General features: G+C 40.6%; 1 protein-coding gene across 3 annotated transcripts in view; it reads left to right on the plus strand.

Moving 5' to 3' along the window:
• Positions 1-24,346, plus strand: part of pcdh11 (protocadherin 11) — a gene marked incomplete at both ends in the record, with an annotated part of 145,804 nt that overhangs the window by 34,278 nt on the left and 87,180 nt on the right. For 2 of the 3 annotated variants that reach the window (XM_080773549.1, XM_080773550.1), the window contains one exon: positions 23,792-23,851. The exons of the other annotated variant lie outside the window; for it this stretch is intronic. In XM_080773549.1, the coding sequence (XP_080629675.1) occupies positions 23,792-23,851 (60 nt within the window). The remainder of the gene's footprint in view (positions 1-23,791; positions 23,852-24,346) is intronic. 3 annotated transcript variants of the gene reach the window in all.

Raw genomic sequence — 24,346 nt, forward strand, 5'->3', positions numbered from 1 at the left:
TTTGGGAATAACCATAATGAAAGATAATTCCATGTTATTTGAGGGATGAGCTGCTCTCTGCGAACTCTTTCTGTTGTCTGTTTGTTTATTTGTTTGTTTTTACATTTCAATATCTGTGTGGGGGTTTTAAGTCTATTTATAAAAGATTACACTGACATACAGTACAGAGCACTTTGAAGTCTCGTCATAGACGATGCCACAAGCATCGTGAACTGTTTTGTGTATTTTCCATCAAACACATCTGCACTGAACTTTTTTGAGATAGTTCTCAGGGGAAAACCTGGAGATGTTGCTTGGTTATCGCATGATCTTGGATTCAAGTTTTATAGGCTTCTATAAACATCCAACTTTGTCCCATTTTAAGCAGAGAAACGACTAATAACCGGACCGCGTGCACGGCCACGTGCACGTTGGATTCGGTTGTAGGCTGTCTAACATGTGAGTAAATATATATTTTAATTGCTGGATTAAATTACATTAATCAAAAACGAGATTTCTCGTTTTGGCAGAGGTGGGTTGTGGGGAGAAAACGAGATTTCTTGTCCCTTGGCATTATGTTAACCAGTATGTTAACACAATCTTTGTGTTAACATACTTACACACAAAGTTTGTACATTGTTTAAGTCACAGATGCATGGTTTTCATATCGTAAATATATGAACTGCCAAAATCTTGCATTTAATCCAAATGGGTTCTTGTTTACTTGGTTAGACTAGCGCTCCAAAACTGACTCCTTTTACAACTTGCCAACCGAAATTGACTTCCTCTTCAAAATAAGAGCCACTTGATTTGTCAACAATAGGTTTACTTACAGTTAATACATGTACATTTGAAGTATGTGACACCAGAGCTAGTAAATGTTGGTAGGGGAGAGCCGCCACGGTTGTAACGCGTCATGGTTGTTACATGCACGTTATCTCTTGATAACTGATAACATACTGACGCCATCGTGTCAGTATGTGTACAGCAACGTACTCTACGTGCCCAGGAAGTTTGAAGTGTGAATATTAGTGATATGAGTGAATATTATATGTTCAGTCAGCTGTCTTTCATTACAGAGTGTATTCTAAATTAGTTTAGGGTTGTATAACATTGTACAACTCAATCAATCAAACGTTTGTTTAATCAATGTATTTCCCCATTGAACTGACTCAAACGCCCAAACTGGTACACCACTGGTCATCCATGGTATGAAAACAATGTTAAGGAGTTGCTTCAATGAAATATAATTGCTTTAAGCTGAAAACGATATGTTTAATGGTGTTTTTTAGCGTTGTTACATTTATCACGCATGCCGTTACAATTAATCCGATATGCGCTGCAAATGTAACACTGGAACAGCGTCCACGTTCGGTTTAATAACTCCCAACCTGTTTTATCAATTGAAAAACCTGAAGTGGTTTATGGTAGCAGACATGTGTAGGTCCGTTGCCTGAAAATATTACATGTGTAGATAAACGGATCTCTGAGTAAAAGAGTGAAACGTGCAAAGTGTTACAACCTTGACGGCTCTCTCCTACTGTTGGCAGTACGCAAGAGTGATTCATTTTGTCAAAAAAAAATATTTTTATATTTTACATTTATTTTGACCACACATGTGCACTTGCGCACCAGTTATGTGCAGTTATGTGCAGTGCAGCACCCCTGATCATAAACACAGCATCCAGTCAACCCCAAATTGGAACCGCATGTTGATGGGCCTCTATAAAGCACACCTCAGAAAATGCTTACAATTCTGACTACATATGGGTGTGCCAAGAATGCAAAAAGTTGCTCCGTATGTCATAGAAACACTATTTCCTCCTACAGCTTCCTTGGGTCCTGGCAGCTACATCCCATGATTTACACCCACCTGAGTAGGCCACCTCTAGCCTGGCAGAGATCTATGCTCTGCGGAGCGCCCCTAATCTAGTTGCTTCTCTTTTCCTCAGTGTTGTTGTTAGTTCTTTGATGATCTTTATTGATCCTTTTGTTTTTCCTGAGTATGATTTGTTTGACAGTGTGAAATGCATACAGCAGCCAAACGCAGTGCAATGGGGCCTCTGCGGCTGCATTCCAGCCCACGGCGCCTGTCTGAGTCAGTGTGGTAGTCGTACTCGTAACATGGCTCACCTTCCCCCATGGCCCCGCTTCGCTCCTCAGCTTAAAGCATTTGCATGTTCCTGCATTTAAAGCAATTAGGACCTGCCCAGTCATCTTGACAGGTGGCCTCCATCTCCCTAAATGCACTTGGGCCTCTGCAACAACTCTGTGTTGAACCACGATGTCAAAGTGTTGCTTTATTTTCTCACTTTTTCTTCATTCTCCTACACCGGCCCCGCCTTGGTTGAAGAATAATTAGGGCAATTAATTTACGGGTATACTCTATACGGCATATGTGTATCTTCAGATCGCATGCAGAGGAGGGTCTGTCACTCGATCCCGTGCAGACTGAGAGTTGACCCAAATTAAAGAACGCTGCACTCCCAGGCTCCCTCCCACCTCCTGCTGCGTGCCAAACCCCCCCCTTAGTAAAGCCTGCCAAAGGAAGCGGCCCCTTAATGAAATAGTAATTGTGAGTCACATGCATCAGTATGTTTTTTTTCTTCTTTGTTCCTTTTCTGTTCCATTTCAGTGATACAGAGAGCATTCTAATGCGTTCCGGGTGTGTAATTCCATTAATACTCAGCGTTGCACCTCTATGCATCATTGCTCGCTTTCACATTAGCCTTGATTGTTTTCACTAAGTCTGTTGCCATCTGGTCAGATTTGTTTTTTGAATATCTCCTTGTGCCAGTAAATAACCTATAAAACATAATACCATTGCAAACCTATGCTTTACGTTTTGTCAGAGCTTACCGAGCATGTTGCATAATGGCACAGTACCTCCAGTATACCCTGAGGAAGATAAGTAACAAGACTATTGTGTGGTGACTGACCATACAGTTACAACTGTTCAGAGAGACAATGTGGGAATATTTAAGATCAATACATCATTTATTTCACTGGGACTCTATAATGGGCTCACAAGCGCATGCTCCATTACTGGACACAAGGGAACTAGACTGCTGACCAATCCCCTCTAATGAAAACAAATGTACTGCCAGAGTGAGGCTAAGAAATACACTATGCCATAGTTCAAGTCCTACTACTGTCACTGGGTAAAAGACTGTGGCTTATGCAGAACGGCAAGCTTAGCAAGTCATGTGTGTCATTAGTGGGTTGGGAGCAAGACACAGAGCCAAAAGGTGTCCTAATGGCAGACTTCTGTTGAAATTGAAACCCAGATTGCAGTCAATTCACAGGCGTCACAGCTCAGTGAGAACCTATAGTTTGATTGGCCGTATGAGAATATGCGGTAATGATGTACCAAGAACGTAGTAAATAATATGCTAATTGTGGATCAATTTTCTGATTACATAATATGTATCTTTTTATTACACACTCATGTTGCCATACGTATAGTTCTAACCCTAAAGAATATCAGTGACACCAACTAACTAGTACAGTACTCTAATGAGCTTTGCATCATGAGAGTAGAAAGTAGAACGATGACATGATTGGTGATCCTAGATCAGCACCCCCTCCTCCGTAGATGAGTTTGAGTTCTATATATTTGATTAGAGGCCTCGCACTGATGAATATAATCCATCATCTTGCAAGCAGAACAAAATGTGTGACAATTTAGTATCAGCAACTCTATCACAAGCCATTCACTTTTAAGTTTTAGAAGCTGGAAACAGGAGAGAGAATTGCTCACAGGGGTTATGCACTTTATGCAACTTGAGGTTTGTTTTGATTTGAGGCAGAGAAAATACATTGTCTTGCCAAGTTCAACTTCCTTAGGTTCTTTGTTTTTGTTTCACCTTTTGCCTTTCCACTGCAGGCAAACAACCACTCCATCAACTAAACACCCAGATAAAAGCACATGAACGTATCCACAGTATTCCAGTTTGTCTATTATTATTTGAATATTGTTTTATTTTCTTCCTCACGGTACAGCTTGTGGTTTGCCTGTAAAGATGAGAGTGCTTTACTTGCTGGGAATCGAGGGAACAAGTTGATCAACATGTCAACATGGGTCTTTTCTCTTTTTTGATATTTCATATCATACCTCGATCTGTCAGCTGTGGCAGCCAATCAAGCTGAAATAGAAATATTGAGGCCATCTTGCATGATTGATAAAATAAATATTTACAAGAGGATGAACTACTTAGTTGGGAAACGTGTTTGTGCTTGTTATAAGCAGATGTGGGTAGAGTAGCTAAAAACAGTACTCAAGTAAAAGTAATGTACAAAATGATTTCTGTGCCGCTAGCTGGTAGCATAAATGTAGTTCACTTATGCCAGCGCCTGCGTCCACTTTAAATCCTTTGCTGCCATCTAGTGTTAAAAAAGTTTGACCGCTTCACTGCCGCTCATTGACTCCATGAGCTTGTTGTCCTTCCGGGTTAAACAGGAAGGTGGGGGCTTCCGGAAGTGGAACGACTCATCACAACACAGCCCGCAGCCTTTAGCTAGCAGAACAACCAGCTACATTTTCGATGCGAAGAAATGCCCATGAGGAAAATGAACGGCGACTTATTTTCCGGGTCTCTCGAGGGGGCGGGACTTCGACGCTCTATATACACAGAGTATAGAGTGTCGCAATCCCGCCCCCTCGAGCGACCCGGAAAAGAAATCCCCGTTCATTTTCCTCATAGACTTTTCAAAAAGTATTTATTTAAAGACGTTTACACCGCGGACAAAGCCAAGCTCAAATGTTTTGGGCCAAACACTTTTTTTGTTGTTTTTCTTCTTTGTGATTATTTGTTTGGTCCAAAATATTGTGTTTGTTGTCATGATTTGTCACGACTCGAGTTGGCTTCGCACGACGCTTAAAAAGTCTTTAATTAAATACTTTTTGAAATGTCTATGGGAAAATGCATTGGGAATTATTTCCTGGGCCTGGCGTCGTCATGAAAGGGGGCGGGACTGCGACGCTCTATACCTGGCTGATAACGTCCCATTGCTGGGGGGTACGAATATATACATACCTAGCAGAGAAATAATTAATAAGTCAAGTAGAGGTTGAAGTTACTTCATATAATTTAGGCATTTAGCAGATCGAGCACTTATCGAGAGCAACTGACAAAGTGCAAACTCAGAGTAAGTGGACCTTATGGAATATGTATAGCCTACAGTATTTGTTGATGTAGGTATACACTGTAAACCATTTGAATTGGTTATTAGATGGATGTTTAGAAACAATATCAGATAGAGCACATCAACATGGGCTGTTGAGTTTCCTTCCACACTTTACAGACAGTGAAAGGGAAATTGAAATGCTTCAGAAACTGAAGCACAGGTTCTGTGGGTGAACTGTGGGGCTGCAAAGACAACAGCTTGACAGCTGCTTTCAAAGAATGTCTCAATACCTGAGGGGAGTCGTGCAAAGAAGAAGAGAGGATAACAGAGCGGTTCAGTCGTGCGAGTCGTGCATATTGTACTTGTCTTCTTATTAATCCCTACAGTACATCACTGTGGTGCTTAAAACAGACCCAATAACTTTCATCAAAGTCGACACTTGTGTACTACAGTATGCATGCTTTGGAAACAAACACTCATCCAAACAAGTGACAGTTATATATATATATATATATATATATATATATATATTTTTTACTCGTTGACTGCCATTGAAGCTCTATGGCGCACGTAACTTGTTGTAAGACAGTGCCCCCAAACACTTTGAGATATGGGGCTATATCTTGCGCCCTTAACCCTTATCCCTAAACTTATTTGCCATTTTTTACTATTTAAAAAAACCTTTTAAAATAGTTCAAATAGCTGATCTACAAGCTCACAACGTGTAGATGTGGATCGGCTAGTTGAATTATTTTAAAATGATTTTCAAAATAGTAACAAAATGGCAAATAAGTTTAGGGATAAGGGATAAGGGTGGCACAAGATGGAGCCCTCAGTGTGTCCTTCGCAGAACACGCAAACATACGTGGCTTTCTGGTTCTCTGAAACCATTGGCACACTCTGGGACACATACTCCAAGTGGACTCCCTCAGGAGGTCCTTGAGTATTTTGGTTGTTCGGTTCCATATAACTGCTGATGAGACACACACTGCTACATTAAAATCATGCAAATGTAAATAATTGACATTCTGTTGGGGGGACAAAACACTTGTGAATCATACACTGGCGAATTCTCATTCGAAGTCAAGCTGTGCAACTCTGGATAATCATTGATTACAGCAGTGAGTTAGAATGGTGGTGGGGGGTTACAAGAATGGAGGGTTACTGTAGTAAAAAAAAAAGGCAACAAGGAAGTATAGTAAGGAAGTGAAGGATACACTGGGTGTCTACAGGTGCCTCTGATTAAGGGTAATCTGGATAGCCCTCCCCTTTCTTATCTCTCTGCTGAGCCCTGCTGCCTCTGGGCGCTTCAAGCTCCGCGGCTGCCTGGTGTAATGAGCTCCACAGCCACACAGTGGATGCCCTGGAGGACAGTCCCTACAGAGCCATAATGAGCACCCCCGTGAACCACTCCGCACTCCCTGCCAAGGGGCCCCCAAAGCCTTGCCTCCCCCCCAGACAATGTCACAGGGGCGGGCATGGCGAATATCCCCCATCCTCCCTTCCCTTTCTTTCCCTTCCTATGTTCAAGAGGTGACTGCGCGGGAGGTTAGAGGGATGGCCCAGAGCCTTACAGCTGCCTCAGATTGGCATCAGTCACTTTTGCACTCGGACCAAAAGAGAGAAGCGGAGGTGAAGTCAAGTAGTGACACAAGAAAGACAGCGGAAAGCGCATGGACAGAAGGCCGGGACATTTGGTCTGGGGGGACGAGTGTAGGGGGGCAAAGTGAGAATATATTGACGGACAGAGTGATGGTGTGAGAACCTGCCAGAGCAAAGTGGTAGAACAGGAAAGCTAGAGTTAGAGAGAGATATGGGGGTGAATAATGAGGTCTATAGAGGGCATGGGTTGTGAGAGAAAGAGAGAGAGTGTGTCAGAGTAAGAGGTGGGGGGTTGCCTCTTTAGCAAAACAGTGGTCCTTGTGTTGGTTCTGGGGTAGATGTGTGTTTAAGGAACTGCACTGCTGTGCCTTTTCTCCTTTAAACAACCAGGAGGTGGGTGAGAGGATCGACGGTTCTGTCCACGGAGCACGGCTTTGAAGCCGCCTCATGCTGGGAGAGAAACTGGATGGGATTGAATTGAATTTCAAATGGAAACAATGGGAGATGAAGGGAAGAAAAATAGATAGATAGATAGATAGATAGATAGATAGATAGATAGATAGATAGATAGATAGATAGATAGATAGATAGATAGATAGATAGATAGATTTTTTTTCTTTCGGTCTCTCGGTCGATCTATCTATCTACGGTATCTGATAGATAGATAAGATATGGCATCTCACAGCGGTGTTCATGGAGAAGCGATTGTTAGGTTCATTACGGTTGTGGTATAAACCATGTGTTGTATACCCTCTGGAGAGAAAACTTGGCACAGCAAGCATTATTGCATAGTATGGTATGACTGTGCGGGTGTCCTTATGAGTGCATATACAGTATGTGTACTACATGTGCACAGCTGAATTTTGTATGCCAAATGCATTTGTGAACCCAGGGCTAAAGACATATCAATCATTATGTCATCAATTTTGCTGCGCGCTGTCCTACAGTAATGCGACAACAACTTTTCTAGTACTTTCTTTTATTAATCATAACAGAGTACAATTACCTAAGGCATATTGTAAAGACCACATTATGAGATCACTCCATGGTCTTTTCAGACAGAGGAAAGAAAATAAAATAAATCTATTTTCCAAACAAATCCTCTTTGAGACAGAGTAATAGCACAACATTAGTGTTCCAAATGAATGCACTATTTATTTGCAGGGAGGGGGGATTATTAAACTTCTAACTTGAGTACATCTGTATCGGAGAGTATTAGCATGGGAGGAAAGGATTGGACAGTGTCTTATTTTATTTTAATTGCAGTGCATTTTAAATGACTTCCTATTGCTCTTTCTTTTGGATGGAACCTCTGCAGACAGGGGCCAAAAACGGTCTTTTCAGAAAACGTTTCCATCTGGGAATAAGGATTACATTATTATTATCTTGTAAAGGATTAAGGATTTGGCTCAATGAGTGAGTACTGCCCTGCAAAACACAAGTAAATCACAACACAATGTCTATTGTTCATATTCTCTCTCTCTCTCTCTCACACACACACACACACACACACACACACACACACACACACACACACACACACACACACACACACACACACACACACACACACACACACACACACACACACACACACACACACACACACACACACACACACACACACACACACACACACAATCTTAAACCCTGAAAGGAATTGGTTGCATCATCTGTACAAGACAAACGTGCCGTTTTAATGACAGAATGTCAGGGGATTTGGATTTTACACAGTGAGTGACCTTAGGAGGCAGAGTTAAACTACAATTCAACAATTTACTACAATAATGTACAATTGTAAGCATCATAAGTTCCTGTAGCCTTCATAATATTTAATATTGTCTCTTGAATGTGTAAAAACAGCTTGCTGATCAGGTCATCAGAGGTTTTAGAATAAAGTACTGTAACTTACTGCACAACCACTGTCTAAAAATATAAATTTTAATTAGTGCTTCTAAAATCAACCCCTTGCGTCCCTATTCTGGGCATCAAATAGGTGAACATTCAGCGAGAATAGGCAAACAATCACAGAAAATAGCAGATTTACAAGCTCAAGATGTTGCTTTGCAAAGCATTGTGACTCTGAGCATATAGATCTGCTACATTAATTTGGTGTAGAGACAGACAAGGTGGTGCAGGCCCCTGGGGGACTCCGGTCAATGAAGTATCTAGTTTAAGAGGTTGATTTGGTACGGGCAATTGGCATGGTTACTTATTTTCAGACATGCCACTTTGCTTTGGTGCCACATAAACACTGGCTGCTACAACAAAGCACTGCCCACAGCTACAATTGACCTTTTCTGTTCTGATCCCTTAATGTGTTCCACTGTGTTTCAGCTGATAAAGCCTTCTTGTGCCTCTGTCCGAATCTATAAAGCCTACTCCAAAGACGCTGCTAATGTAGAGCGAGAGACACAAATATCCTCCCCGGCCCATGGTCATAACCTCTGCCTCTGCCATTGGTAGCCGTAATAGAAGTTTAGGACACCCGGTGTGCAGAGACATAGAGACGCTGCCATTTGATGGCAGTGTGCTGGGCTGTGGTGTAGTGTGTGATGATGGGAGAAACGTGGCCTGCTGTGGGGTAAAGGCAGCGCACGAGCACAGTGGCTTAATGTTGTTGTTTTTTTTAAGTTCATTTCAATGTATTTTCATTAGGGTATGCAGTGTTTCCCAGACAATGGTTCAACAACAGTCTTGTACCGACATTACATCCTACAGGGTAGACTATGCCCAGCACCATGGACAGCTCACTACACTATGTGTGTTTTTTTCTTCTTCTTCTTTTGTATTCTGCTAAAAAAGTAAACCGCATATAATATACATAATTTATTACACGGCTTGATTGAATGCTTGATTCTGCTTGGTCAATCGCTAAATTCAGCAGGCTGTGTTATGTCTAGATAATGACCGACGGGCTCAATAACAGACCGTTGTCTAATCAAAGCCTCAGAGCACCTGCTGTGCTGCATGTATTTTATGCTGTATCTAACATGACAGCCATGTAAACATACACCATGTCATTTACAACTGTCATTGTTGCTCGAGTCTAATGAATGTTTTTGAAAATATTTGTGTGAGTGAGAAATCGACGATGCAGTAACCTAAAATGTATTCTATTTGATTAACACTTCCTTGTTTTCTGAGGTGACCGTGTTGCGCTGGGCGGGCGCCCAGCGCAACACCACATGAATATTTTCATTACTGTAAGCAATTAAGGAAATACGTTGTTTTGTTGTTGCTTTTGGGTCAATTTATTTATTTATTTATTAAGTAGCTGTGTAATAAGCGGAATAATTGTCGACAATAATAATATCCTTTACATAATGGACTACAACCTGTAAAACTAATAATTCTGTAAACACGTGTTACTGTACATACTGCATTACAATTACTTTAACTAATGTATACACATTGCACAATGCACAGTTAGAAAAGGAGTTTGCAATAGAGAGTTTCAGTGCAAGTTGTACTGGGAAAAACTAACTTTCAGTCTTAGATCATTCTCACATAAGTAGCTAAGTTGTTGCAAAGAGCATCAAGGTTTTAAAAGCATGATTTGCCAATTCAGGATGCTCTGCGTTCAAGGCAATCCAGAAATATGACAGCTCCTTCTGAATTAACACAAATTTCATTGCCCTGTTCTTGGATATCTCAATGAGGCTATCTTGCAGACATACAGTAGGTAGGTGGCAAGCGTTGGCGGAAGAAAAGGGATAATGAATCCAGTTTCTCTGTCATCTGTTAGACTGTTACAGGGTGTAATTATGTCTGCGAGAGAGAGAGAGAGAGAGAGAGAGAGAGAGAGAGAGAGAGAGAGACAGCTATTCTACAATGCTTTCTAAATTCTTACTGTGCTGGGGTTCAGGTCACTGGCACCGGAATGTGGGATTTCATTGGAACATTCGATTTTGGCCATTAAATAATAGAAACAAGTTCCTATCTCTCAGTGTCATGGACACTCATCCACAAGACAATTTGCAGGAAAATGTGCAAGTTAACCAGCAGTCTTGCCCACGTTTACATATGCAGTATGATCTCCATACCGTGGGGAGGTTTGCTTTTAATAAATTACATGCACCTTTGCAAAGGAGCACATTTTTTTCTGCGGCAATGAGCATGTAGCCTCTCTCGCTCTAGACATAACAAGCTCTATTTTGCAAACGCAATCTTGTTGCCGGAAACTAATAACCACATAAACATATATGACATGTATTGTTAGTGGTAGTATGTGGTTTAGTCTTCAAAGCAGAAGCAGTGCAACACCTTCTCATGTGTGTATAAACAGTAGAGTGTAAGTTGATCGGCTATCAAATCGAATGATAATAAACCTCCTAAATAATGAGGATAATGCTCTCAAGTATTCACACAACGTAAGCCAATTACAATTTCAGTTATTGTAACTGTGTTAATATTATTGAATACACTTACACTATACTAGTTACTGCAGAAAATAGTGGAGTTACACTAACGTGTTACTTACTTACATTGTAATATGTAACTCCCAACACTAATCACATAAGGCATTATAACTGTGATTAGATTGGATTATAATTACTTTCATCTACTACAACTGTAATAATCATAATCATAGTCATTATAAAATGCTTTATAATGTCTTGTGATTATTGTTACAAGTGGTGGTTGTTCTGTAGCTCATCCAGTAGTGCTAAAAAGACAGTTGACTGAGAGGTGAAATCAAGCACAACAAATGTAATCTTCATGCGCACACACGGCTAAGGAACCTAAAGTCAATAGCTACGTCATGCCCAGCCCGCCCTCCTCACCACTGCACCGCCGTCCTACACACTGCACTCACACGCCAGTGATGTCACGGACTTACCCTCCGCGTCGTTCCAGATCTATCTCCTCATGTCGCGCCCATCACCGAGCCTCAACACCACCCGTGGAACAATGCTCATTGCACTGCCACCAAAGTCGCCTCCCTTCCACACGCCGGCAATCCGGCAATCCATTTCTTTACTACAAACACTATCGCCTTGATAATTCTAACTATATTGTTCACCATTGTCCTTGTTATAATTGTGCCATGAACTTGAGTTAGAATAATGTTTTAAACTATAGTTACACCAGGTCACACTTCTCCTTGCACCTCAGTGGTTTGAACTCAATGGCCGATCAACGCTGCCATCATTAAATCCTGTGCTCTTATAATGGGAGTAAAACCTGGGACCACCAGGCATCCTCCGGAGCACAAGAAAGATGCACAGCAAATTCAATGTAAGTCCACTCAGTAAGGACTGCAGTATACGGAACAAGCAACCAACATTGCTACTATAGGTTGCTACTAGGTTGCTACTATATATGGTTGATAAAATACCTCATAGGCCCTTCCATATTGCCGATTGTCCCTTTGAGACAAATCCTCTAGATGTTCCAGTTCATATGTGGTCCTAACTCTTCCATTTGGGGGGTCTGGTGGAGGTCTGCCACTGCGCTAATAGTGTGGAACACATGGTTGGCACAACCGGTGACTCTGAGGGAATGGCACACAGCTGGTATGATTGGGCTCTGGCCGTAGTCACGCATGGCTCTGCCATCAACGCTCAAGGACCAGTCATACACATGTTAACTGTGTCCATACAAGTGAAACTGATTGCCGTTTTCCAAATTTATTCCCAGTCAAATACTGCATCTCGCTCAGTCAGATGGATAAAATGGTGGAGCTCCACACAACCAAGGGCTAGGCATTCAAAAGGGTACTTCAAAAACCCACACTGAGACAAATTAAGGGGTCTATTTTCAGAGGGATGAATAACTCTTTTGAACATGCATTAGCCATGCACAGTTTAATCCTGAACGCAAACTCTCAAAAGGCTGTAACATCAAAACAAAAAGGTCTGAAAGGCCCTCGTCTGAGCTCCTCCAAAGGACACTCATCAACATAGAGGAGGTGCTCTGTAATTTCACCAGCAGGTGATGATTAGCATCGGGAGTTCCATACCTCTGCTTTCGAAGTCCCCCTGTGGTCAATCTTTTTTCTGTTGCTTTGGGGGTATGTTTTTATCGCTGCTTCTGGTTAGACTGAATAAATGCATGTGATTTGGGACATGAAGACTGTCTGATATGTTTGATATGTTTGATAATATCACAATTTAACAATTACATAAAAAAATCACACTCGTGTGAAGTGAAGGGCGCCTGGTAATGTTGGTTTCAGCTGCTGTAAACAAACGTCCATAGACTTGGCTGCCACTCTACTGTATGTCTGTTAAAAGTAAATGTTAATGAATTATTTTATTTAAAGGACCTATAACATGAAATTCAACTTAAAAAAAAAGAATTGGTGTTTTTTTTTTAGCTCCCCTATGTGTGTTCTATCCCCATACATACGCAATTTTGAACAATCAGGCTTTGTCATCATATACAGTAGGCCAGTAGGGGCTTTTATTGAAATTGCTCTCAGGAACAGCTCAACTGATTTAGCCATATGCGTGATGTCATCAGTATCGCCCTACTTTGTATACTTCCTCCCCCTTTTCAGTCTTCAGTTCCAAATTAGCATTTCAACTTTGTTTACAATGTCCACCATTGTTTATTTTTCAAGCTGGCATGGAATGGAAACAAGCCTGGGATTATCTAGCATTAGTTTTATAATGATATAAAAAAATAATGCATATCAGCGCCCCCACCACCTCAGGACATTGTGGTACTGCAGCTAAAAATGACTTGGACTGCTTATATCAGATTGGTGATTGAGGCTCAAACCATTAGAAATAAGTTTGAGGGACATAAACAATATGTATTAAATGTTAAAAACTAATTTAAAACGCATGTTATAGCTTCTTTAAGTCATGCCACCTCGTGGCCCATCCCTCATGGGATTATATGACACATTTTTTCATACAGTTACAATAATTCAAATGTACACAAATGTACATGTTCAAAAGTGGGAAGTGAGGACGCTGGCAGCGACTGTTCGCCGCTTCACCTCCCAATGTATGAATGAATGAACCAAGCGCTTTGAGCACTTGGAAAAGCACTATAAAAATGAAATTCATTCATTATAGGGGTTCAGTTGACATTGGACAATCTACACTTCCCCATGATGTCCCTCCACACAATCATGAACTAAATTCAAATTCCATTTAGCAGGTGAAATTAGTGTTTACAGACTAATATGGTCCTTGAAGACAATAATTAGTCATCATGGATTGCAATTGCTAACAGAGAATACTGTGTACACATTGGGTAATTCACTTAATAGTCTGTTATTTATTTTCATTTTCTAAACTGACGTTTTGCCTGACTGCAAAAAAGCAGTCAATAACCATCTGCAGCTAATGTAATTTTGAATATGCTTACCCGACTAGAGGCACAACCTGCCTTAGTAAAAGCGGTTTCTGAAAAACTTGACAACAAAGCAGCATCCGAGCATTTGAATGAGGACATTAGTGCTTTCGTGCAGTACAACTAATGAAGTGACCAAGACCATTTTGGATTGCATTGCTCCTAAGAGGCAAATGTGCTCGAGAAAAACAGTGAATATATTGACCTCTAAAGGCCATCAACCGGTAAGAAGTAGAATGTCATTAGAACTTGGTGAACACTATAATTGCAAACAAAGTACTGTAGCTCAGTCTTATTTCCTGATAATTGTATCCAACACTAGAAGTTACACACTAAAGCATAGTATATATAACACATTACTCAGTCTACCTCACACCTCACGCGTGTGCACGCGTGCACACACAGTGTAAAGTCCTCACAAAGTAGATGAGCCTCGCTCCGTATCGAATTGAAAGTGTCTGCAAAGCCAGTTCCTCTCGGCCTTGGAGACGTGCATCAGCAGGCAGAAGCGCCCGCTCAACGTCCCAGGGTAGCAGGAGTAACACTTGGCCTGCTCCCTAGCCGCTGTTTGGATCACAGCATCCCAGCGACATCATCCAGGCGCTGGCAACAACACGGCTGGGCTTAGAATGACAAATTGGTTTGAGGGAGTGATGAGAGCGGGCCAAGAAATATACTTTGAAGGGAGAGACGCATTCCGCGTTGCGACAAGCATACCACATTATATGGTCAAGTGTACACGTCCGACACTCGCCATGTGGATTCATCCGGCGCCCAAAGACACTCAAGCGAGGCGAGGCTCTCTCGTCAAGACAATGCCAAAGAGTTTTATCTTAGAAAGTCACCCAAAATATTACTGGATTAGAGAGCTTTTCGGCTAACAGTCTCTCGTCTTGTGGCCTACATTTGAATTGAACCAAGCTTTAAGCTACAGAGATGTCATGAAAAGTTGTGCTTCCGATTCTAGAAGTGAAGCAATATGGAATACGACAGTCACTCATGTTTATTACATCAAGTTGGACCCAAACAGAACTGTCTCTCTGAAATCTGAACATTTACATAACTTCAGAGCAAAACAAGTTATGTTTTCTTTAAACTCTTTAATTTGATTCTGACTGATGACTTGATTAAGAATGTATTACTTTGTTTATAATTCCAATAGGCAAGCCGTTTTCTACCCCCCCCCCCCCCCCTCACTGTTGATGATTACAGCAAACAAGTAATGTAATCTATTTACAGTTTGATGGAAACAGTTTTGCCAGTTGAGCTACAATATTATGATGGAGAGGAGATAATGTCAAAGTAATGTGGTTTTCCACTGGTATTCAGTATGAGCTGTGGCTTTTGTATGAACATCTGTTGAAACCAACCAGCATGATAATATATTTGCCACACTTTCTCTCTGTGCCACAAAGAAACATTTTTGTTACATTTTATTAATAACAGTAGGCCCCTGATGGCACTCTGATGCCTGCACCCATTCTTTCACGATAAATCTTGAAATGGTGATGGTTCATGATAATAAAACGTCGTAGCAGTGGTATGAAAATGAAAACAGTGGTAACTTTTCTCCAATATATTTTAGATTATCCTAAAGCTGTGTGGTATACACTACAGCCATGTTACTGTAATCCGCAACAACATTGCAGTCATCAGGCTGATCTGCAGTATCAGGGATTGTTTCAAACAGGAACATTCAAGAGACAGGGAAAAAACAAAGCTAAATCGTGGGTGGATATGGATTGTAATTTAGTGGATATTGATAATGTTTAATGCTGGGAGCAGAATATTAGTCTAAGGACATGTTACATAGTTAACATTATTTTGAAGTGGTACAGCCTTATTTGTAGACAGTTTTGTGTCCATTTGATTTTATGAACACAAGGCATAGTGATTTTTCCAGGTTTTTTTTACTCTGTACACCCATTTGGTGAATTTTCTAGTATGAGTTCTGCTGTATTGAGTAGTTTATTGTTCTAAACAGAACAATAGCTTTGTAGGCTGTAATTACATTGTTTTTTTCCGCAGGCTTGTTGGCACCTCGGTCAAAGGCGAGCTCCTGAGTGCCTCTAGGACACCCTCTTATGTAAATTAGGCCCTCTTTCTGTGCCAAAGCAATCATGGCATTGTACCGATTCCACGCAAGGTCTGCAAATAAGCCACGGCAATAATGCTCACAGGCCACTGCATGTGAACCCTCTTGTCTCCTTTCCTCAACAAACCCACAGAGTCGTAGTTTTCTATATATTTTTTGTTGCATCGAACAATTATGGTTTGAAATTGTATGGTAGTTTACTTTCCTTTGCAAATGAGCCCCATCCTGGCACGATTTCAAAGAGCTCAACACTGTATGTGTGGCTTCCTTCAGGTGTCGGTTTTTGAACCCTCATTATTGCGTATGCATATGCACAGTGTTGCACTAAGCTCACATGTAAGGCTAGATAAACATGCCAAGATGGGAGGGAGATGGGAAGCAGAATGCATATGCCTACACTATGTCATCCTGTCTGTGGGTTTGTATTCTTCACTTTGACTGACAAGGTCTATCTAGTAACATGGCAGGTAGACAGGCTTGACTGCCTTGTAGGTTTTTAGTACCCATTAAAACGATATTCAATCATTTTTTGATGGCTTTTTTGTGCACCCGAAACCACGCCTCATAACGAGTCCATGTTCGAGTACCATTCAAATTGAAATGTTGTGCCGCTTGAAGCTGCATCAAAATAATTGTTTTGATATCTCTACGGTTCTGGTTTGGCAATGACTTTAATTCAGGATGATAGTCGCATGAGGATGAAGAACATTGTTTGAGGTATCGGGCCACGGTTCCTCTGGCTCGCAATTATAGGAAATTTAGTCCAACCAGCATGGGGAAAAAAGCACCACTTTGAGATACAAGTGTTGCGTACACCGTGGTGTCCCTCTGATTGCACGTCCAAGTCAAGATAAATAATAATGCAGAGACTGAAGCCCCACATTATTGCCCAAGGCACCGAAATTGCTAATGAACAGCAGCAGGGTGTGTTGGGAGGGGGGCTATCCAAGGCAAATCATCTATGGTGCTTAGTATGCCTTACCACCGCACAGAAAACAAGGTAACAAAGTATTCAAGAGGGAAGGTACTGCAGGGGACATGGCCGTAAATGACTGGCTAGCACGTCGACCACAAGATCACCGTGTCCCTCTGATTCTAGCCGGAGGCCTAGTGTTGCATGCTGCCCTCGTCTACCTCAGTTTCCCATCTCTACACTCCTATCTAACTAAAGCAAAAAGTGCCTAAAGATAATCTTTAACCCATTCTGACCGGGCACCCATTTTGGTGTTGGCATCATGTTATGCTTTAGCTATTGAAAAATAGCAGATCTACAAGCTCATAGCGCGCCACCGAGTGGCGCGCTACGAGCTTGTAGGTCTGCTATTTTTGAAAAATCGAAGAGCGACTGACATTTTTAGAATCTGATCTCAGGTCAGAATGGGTTAATCAGACCAGTGTGTGTCCAGTGGAAACCTCGTATGAATCTGATCTCAGGTCAGAATGGGTTAAACACATGAACCCTTAGCGTACCTATTCTGGGCATGCTATAATAGGCAGACATTGGGTGAAATAGCAGATCTACGAGCTCATTATTAATGGCCTCATACTATGACACAATATGCTTGATTGGCCATTAAAGAGATTTTGTGTAGAGGGAAAAAAGGAGCGGACCATGTATAGAGCCCTGGGAGACCACGATCAACTACAGTAATACAATAACCGCTATTGATGTGACAGGACGTCATTTCATATCCAACACTTAACTGCCATTGACAACCCCAGACGTCTCTTCAGGGTTTTCATTGATAATGTTAGATCGTGCTCTTCGCGGACGTATGAATGGCTCTAGGTTGCTAGGAAACCAGGAAACCAATAAAACCGTCCACCTCAATGTAAATAGATTTACTATAATGCATTTATCTCAGATTCTTTTAACAGATTGTGTTTTTGGTCAAAACAAGCGTTATTTACAGCCCATAACTAAAGAACCGATGATCACAGTTCCAACATTTGCGCTTTAAACTTTACACAGAGTTAATTTACTTCCGGTTCACGACCTGAGACCCGTGGGCCTTCAAAATAACGGTCTCTACTGAAGAAATGCTGGCAGTGGCGGAATAATTAATTACCATTGTGTTAAGAGGTAAAAAAAAACCAAGAATAGAATATACAACAAAAACAGGGCTGACTTATTAATTTTAAAACAAACTATACCGTAATATGAAATAACTATGCATTGTGTACGAATTCCCTCTAATGACATTTCAAGTGGCATTTTTACCTGTGTATATGTTATTTCTCAAACTGCCAAAGGCTCTTGTCGCACTAGCAAAACAAACATCCAGAAAGAGGAGGAAAGAGAGAGTGCGAAACACAGAGAGAGATAGAGAGAGTATATTTTCTGCAGATCAAAAACATGGCAGTCACATGAACAAAGGCATCTGATAATCCTGGAACTACATCGTTTTTCTAATCCTATAGGGAGGGGGACCATGTGTTGTTGGTGGGATGGGAGTGGGAAAACAATGTGTGTGCGTGCGTGCATGCGCATGCGTGTGTGTGCGAGTATTGGGGGGGGGGGTAGATAGAGATAGAAAAGCAGCTTCTGCTGTGCCTCGCTACATGTAGTGAGGCACTTTTGAGTGGAGAGAGAGAAGTTGACAGCATGAAGCCCCCCCTGTGTGTGCAGAGAATGTAGAGTGAGATACAAATGGGCCAGAAGTTCTTCTGTCCACTCAGCACTGAATAGTTACTGTCTTTGGTTTTTTTTTTCCCAGGATTTGTTGGGGAAGTTGGGTTGCTGAATGTGACCAGAGTCTTCTAGCACAAATGTCAGGGCAGACACCTTGTATCTTTACATTTGTTTTTTGTTTTTTTCACTTCATATTTTGTGATGCGACACGTTGTTACTTTACAAAATAGATCTGCCATTTTGCTCATTTAGAAAATGTTCGGCTATAATGACATGCTCAAAATAAGGAAGTCAGGTCTCACAGGGTCCTATTGCGCCGAAGGACATTTTGGAACGTAACAATAAACTGAATTTATTAACTTGTCTCTAAAATATATAAATAAATACATTTCAGGTTATTGTTCAGATATCTGTATTTGTCTCAGATAATGATGTTTTCCCGCTTGGTTTGTTTTTAGCTGAATCTTACCTTATGAGGACAAATGGGGGGTGATGAGTTGAAAGACTTCTCTGGCGTCTGGTTCGGGTTCTACGAGGAAAAACATATTATCATTGTGTTATACACCGTATAACTTTAACAAGTAAAATGAATCGATTTGAACACGGGTTATTCTTTTTTTTTTTAGATTCTGTCGGACAGTGATGATAGATAGCTAGATCTGGTGTTGGAATAATAATAATAATAATAATAATAACTTTATTTATATAGCTACTTTTCTAGACAAAGTCACAAAGTGCTGTACAACAAATTCACTAAAAAGCAGGGAAATTAAAATAGATGCAACATAGCAAATCAAAAACTTACAGCCAGATGGCCAACAGTAAAAAGCATAGTTAAAGATGCAATATAGAAACAACAAGAAATTGTAATAGACAAAATACCAACAAAGTTCAGTGAACAAACATTCAACAGGGCAGGGGGGGATGCTTTTCTGAACAAATATGTTTTGAGAAGAGATTTAAAGGATGCAATGGTATCTGCTTGTCGGATGGTTTTGGGAAGGCTGTTTATATGTTTCCTAGTGTCCTTTTCTAAGTGAGTTGCTATAGCATTGGCATGAAGCTAACTGGGGTTTCCCCACACATTAGCATTCTTGATGGTCATTCACTTAACCACTCATACTTCGCCGTACGACAGTTTCACTCGACGGAAATGGCCACTCTAATGCTTTAATATGAGCAAAATACAGATGCCAGGTTGACTGTGGGGTTGTTGCACTTCACATGAGAGCTTTTGCTAATAGCTACATGTTGTATGTGTATGAAATGGCCACTGCAGAAGTTGAGATACGGATACGTTGCTGATCAGAGTTAGTTTTGGGGTTATGCGTAAGAAACACAACACGGAGGGACCACAGACATGATGCTGGCTAAGTCAGCATGTCGCCAAAGAAATCATACAGTAGAAACTCATATTTCAGTTATCTTTCCGTTTCCTCAGAAAACCAACATTGTAATACATCACAGCGTTGTGCTCTCTGGCTCATATCAAATTACAATAACCATCCAGGCACTCTGAAAAGACAAAAACATCAATATGTGGTGTAATACAAAGCCTTCTGTTGCCAGCCTTGTCAATAGTGTTTCCCTATCAGATACAACATGTTCCGGACCAGAGGTAGACTGAAACATATGTCATTGTCGTAGTATTGTCACTATAACACCTTGTTGTATATTTCGTTTTTTTAATAAAATCAAGATATGTTGTGTTAAACCACTTATGCCCTATTCAAATAAAAATAAAATATTTTTTGGGGAAATGTTTGCCTATAATGACATTCCAAATACAGGGACACTAGTGGTATAGTGTCTAAAACATCCAAAAGCTCTTACCATTATTATTGATAAATGATTCAACCTTTTTTTTTAAATAACTTTTTATTGAATCTTTACGTTTTCACATAGCTGAATAAATGATTCAACCTTAATATTAATCTTTTATACGTGAGCATAACATGGCCTGATTGAAAAGCATTGTTTTGTTCTGCTTAAAGAGTTAAATGCAATTTTAATAACATTAAGCTTGTTAAAAAACATAGCACAGTGATTATAGCCTGAGGAGATAAGTGCGTGTGTGTGTGTGCGTGCGTGCGTCTGAGCGTATGCTTGTGTTCTCAATCATGAGAAGGGAGGGGATTTAGATTGGCTCCTATCAAGCTTCAACAGCATTTCTCTTTATTTGAATTAAAACAGCAAATTCAAGATTGAGTTTTAGAATTAAACCAATACTTAATTTTGTTTCACTTTGCATGGCCTGAAATTACTGTATGCTGTTTGTTTGTTTTTTTGTGCAGCACATCAATGATTTACTTATAATCTCTGACTATAACTCATTACAACAAGGAAAGCATATGCATCATTTTAGATTTTTGCGTTGGTTATTCAAAAATAGCAGATATACAAGGTCACAGTGCGTCACTTTGTGCCCGCTTTGCGAGCTTGTACATCTGCTATTGAACTACTGATTTAGAAGGCATTTGTTGCTGATTTAGAAGGCATTTGTAGACTCGGTCTCATGCTGGTCTCAATGGGAAATAAGTCAACATCTACTATTGCTGCTGTCAGGCAGTAATGTTGAAGTTTTTCAGGAATTGGGGGCGGAGGCCCTGTTTAATACTTTTCATTGGTTAAAGTTGTTTTGTGTGAAAAGGCTAAACATCTATATGCATCTACACTTACAGTAATGGAGTGTTTACAGGGTTCTCTCAGTCTCTCCGTCTCTTTAATAGACAAAACACATTTTCAGGTGGGTTGCCAATTTCATCCAATCAGGAGAGAGTACCCAATGTCAGTCTCAATTGTATAGTGTTCGAGTTCTAATTGTATCTGCTCATTTCTTTGTGTCATCATTTCCAATTTCACTTGTTTATCCTGTATGAATTCTCTCTCCTGATTGGATAAAATTGGTAACCCAACCTGAAAATACATTTTCTGTTTACTACAGAGCCGGAGAGACATTTATTTCAATTTTTTAGAGATAATGTCAGAGTGTGTTACTAGAGTTCCAAATTAAACAATAAAATTACAACTGGCAAATGAACATACAATTGGCTTAAAATCTTGCAGCCTATAGCCTACTCTGCAAGGTGTTTCAGATGCAAAACTCTTCCTCAGGCAGCAGGGTATTAATTTAGCTGGGAATCAATGATGAAATATGGAGGTTTCTGTCTGACACGGCAATGATATTTTGCGTGCTGACTAGTAAATGAGATTTCAAAATTATTACACAGGAGACTTTTCTGATGCAACTATGGAGAGAATTAACACAAACTTTTAAACTTTGGCATGGGTGTGAAATGTTGGAAGTAAGCCAGCAAAGAGTATTTTAATGTTGTTACTCATCTGTTCCATTCATACAACACTTAGCTGCAATTAACTGGATGTATACAGGGAAATAACATCAGTGTGCATTAGTGGAAGCTTTGATTTGCAAAACCAGCCACAGAATTATTGCAAAGGTTGCTGCTGACATCTACAAACTTAAAATAAACTGGCATCTATTGTGTCCTTGAAGAATGAAAGCATACACCCCCAAACTTTTTATTTATTATTTATTTATTTATCTATCATGTCAGCAATGATCGCATTACATTTTTGGAAATAGATCAAGGTCATTCAAAAAAGGGGGAAAGGTTTTGAGCTTTTGCCCAGTGAGAATCATCATAAACCAATCATACAGACACAAGGACACAAATGTGCATACATAAACAGTGTACATGAATATGCTCTCTCCCTCTCTAATGCGTACATGCACTCGCAGTCTTGCACAGTCCGCACACACACACACACACACACACACACACACACACACACACACACACACACACACACACACACACACACACACACACACACACACACACACACACACACACACAGAGCGTGCGAGAGAGAGAGAGAGAGAGAGAGAGAGAGAGAGAGAGAGAGAGAGAGAGAGAGAGAGAAATTAAATTCCCAGCTTCTCTCCCCAAAGAAAATAACTCATGTTTATTTGTCACATCAATTATTATATCATGGTTATAGTGCTAGTAAGGGAGAAATTGTGTCTACTAATTCCGACATCCTAGCAAGGCCCATTCATCCATTTATATTTCATAAGCTTGGTATTTATGCTGTAGCGAGGGCCAATCTCGGTTGCTTTGGCCTCTGCGGTGTTCCCCCTTTAAGTTGCAATGAAATATAGATGTTAGGAGTCTGGACAGTTGAGTGTCTCATCTCTCTTGGTGATATCATGAGGAAGCCATTAATAGTGTCAGGGAGCATCAGACACACCACAGGCACATAATTGGATGAGGACATTCGTAACTGAAAGCACCTGCTTGGAATCAACAGGGTCTTCGCAGGAGGCAGACCCTTATATGATTCCCAAGGAAGTTTGCAAAGCCCAGCCACTTCCCTACTGGGTTCGCTTTTTTGCATTTCTTATTCTGACTAAGGTCAGCTCACAATGGCTCCTGCTCAGTTTCTTATTCAATGGTATCGGGAATATGCAAATACTTTGGATCTTTGCATAATCACAAACAGCGGGACCATCTGTTGTTACCTTGTGTCTGCCTTTTTAATGGTGTTTCCGTGTAACTGAGTGATGTATTTGTGTATTAACAATGTGATAATCATCTCACCTCGAAATATGCATGTAGGCACGCATGTATGTCAAATGTGGGACATATGTTTGGTGAAATATTCTGATAAAGAAGGATTTGCAAAGAAAGGAAAAAGAAAATAGGGGTTAAGTGTAACAAAACAGAACAAAAACAAAACATGTTTGTTAGTTCCCCCCCACCATTTGTGATATTTTCAAGATAAAGATTTAAAACGTGACCATGGGAGAAATCCCTGGGGGACAGTGCGCAAAGACTGCCACATCTGGTCTTGGATTAGTGTAAGACCTGGTTGATATAGGGTCTCTTAAGTCCACTGAAATGTTTCACAGAAATGCTAATGGAAGAGGACCAGGAAATAAGCTGCACCTACTGTCACTAAAGATTTGCTGCGAGATGCGCTCTACAGAAAGCATGTCTCTGATAATATGTTTTTCCTCGTAGAACCCGAACCAGACGCCAGAGAAGTCTTTCAACTCATCACCCCCCATTTGTCCTCATAAGGTAAGATTCAGCTAAAAACAAACCAAGCGGGAAAACATCATTATCTGAGACAAATACAGATATCAGAAACATGCTGGGATTTATTTTTCTTTCTTTTTTTTTTTTGCATTGTGTTTATTCCCTTTTGATTGCATGTCTTCTTGTATTTTTCACAAAAGAAGCCATTTGTGTAAACCTGCATACTGAAGTTAAAACCCTGTTTGAGAGGGTATTTTATGTTGTTGTGATTGGTCAAGTGTGTATAAAGATTTTTCACAATACATTTTGAAATGTAGGGCTTAAAGTTATCCAGCACTATTTGTCTCTGTTAATCTGTTGCTCACACGTTACTGTAATGTGCCCAAATCTGCTCTGCTCTCCAGTTTTCAAACATGAATTTGTCATGTAAAATCACACCTGTGTGAACTGAGTGGTGCAACTCTCTGGGGGGTCCCCGGAACTTCCAGAGTCACAGAATGCCGGCCCGGTTCCGGATAGCCACCCGCGTCCCAAACG

The sequence above is a fragment of the Protomyctophum bolini genome, assembly GCF_963924005.1.
Source record: "Protomyctophum bolini genome assembly, chromosome: 10".
Lineage (NCBI taxonomy): Eukaryota > Metazoa > Chordata > Actinopteri > Myctophiformes > Myctophidae > Protomyctophum > Protomyctophum bolini.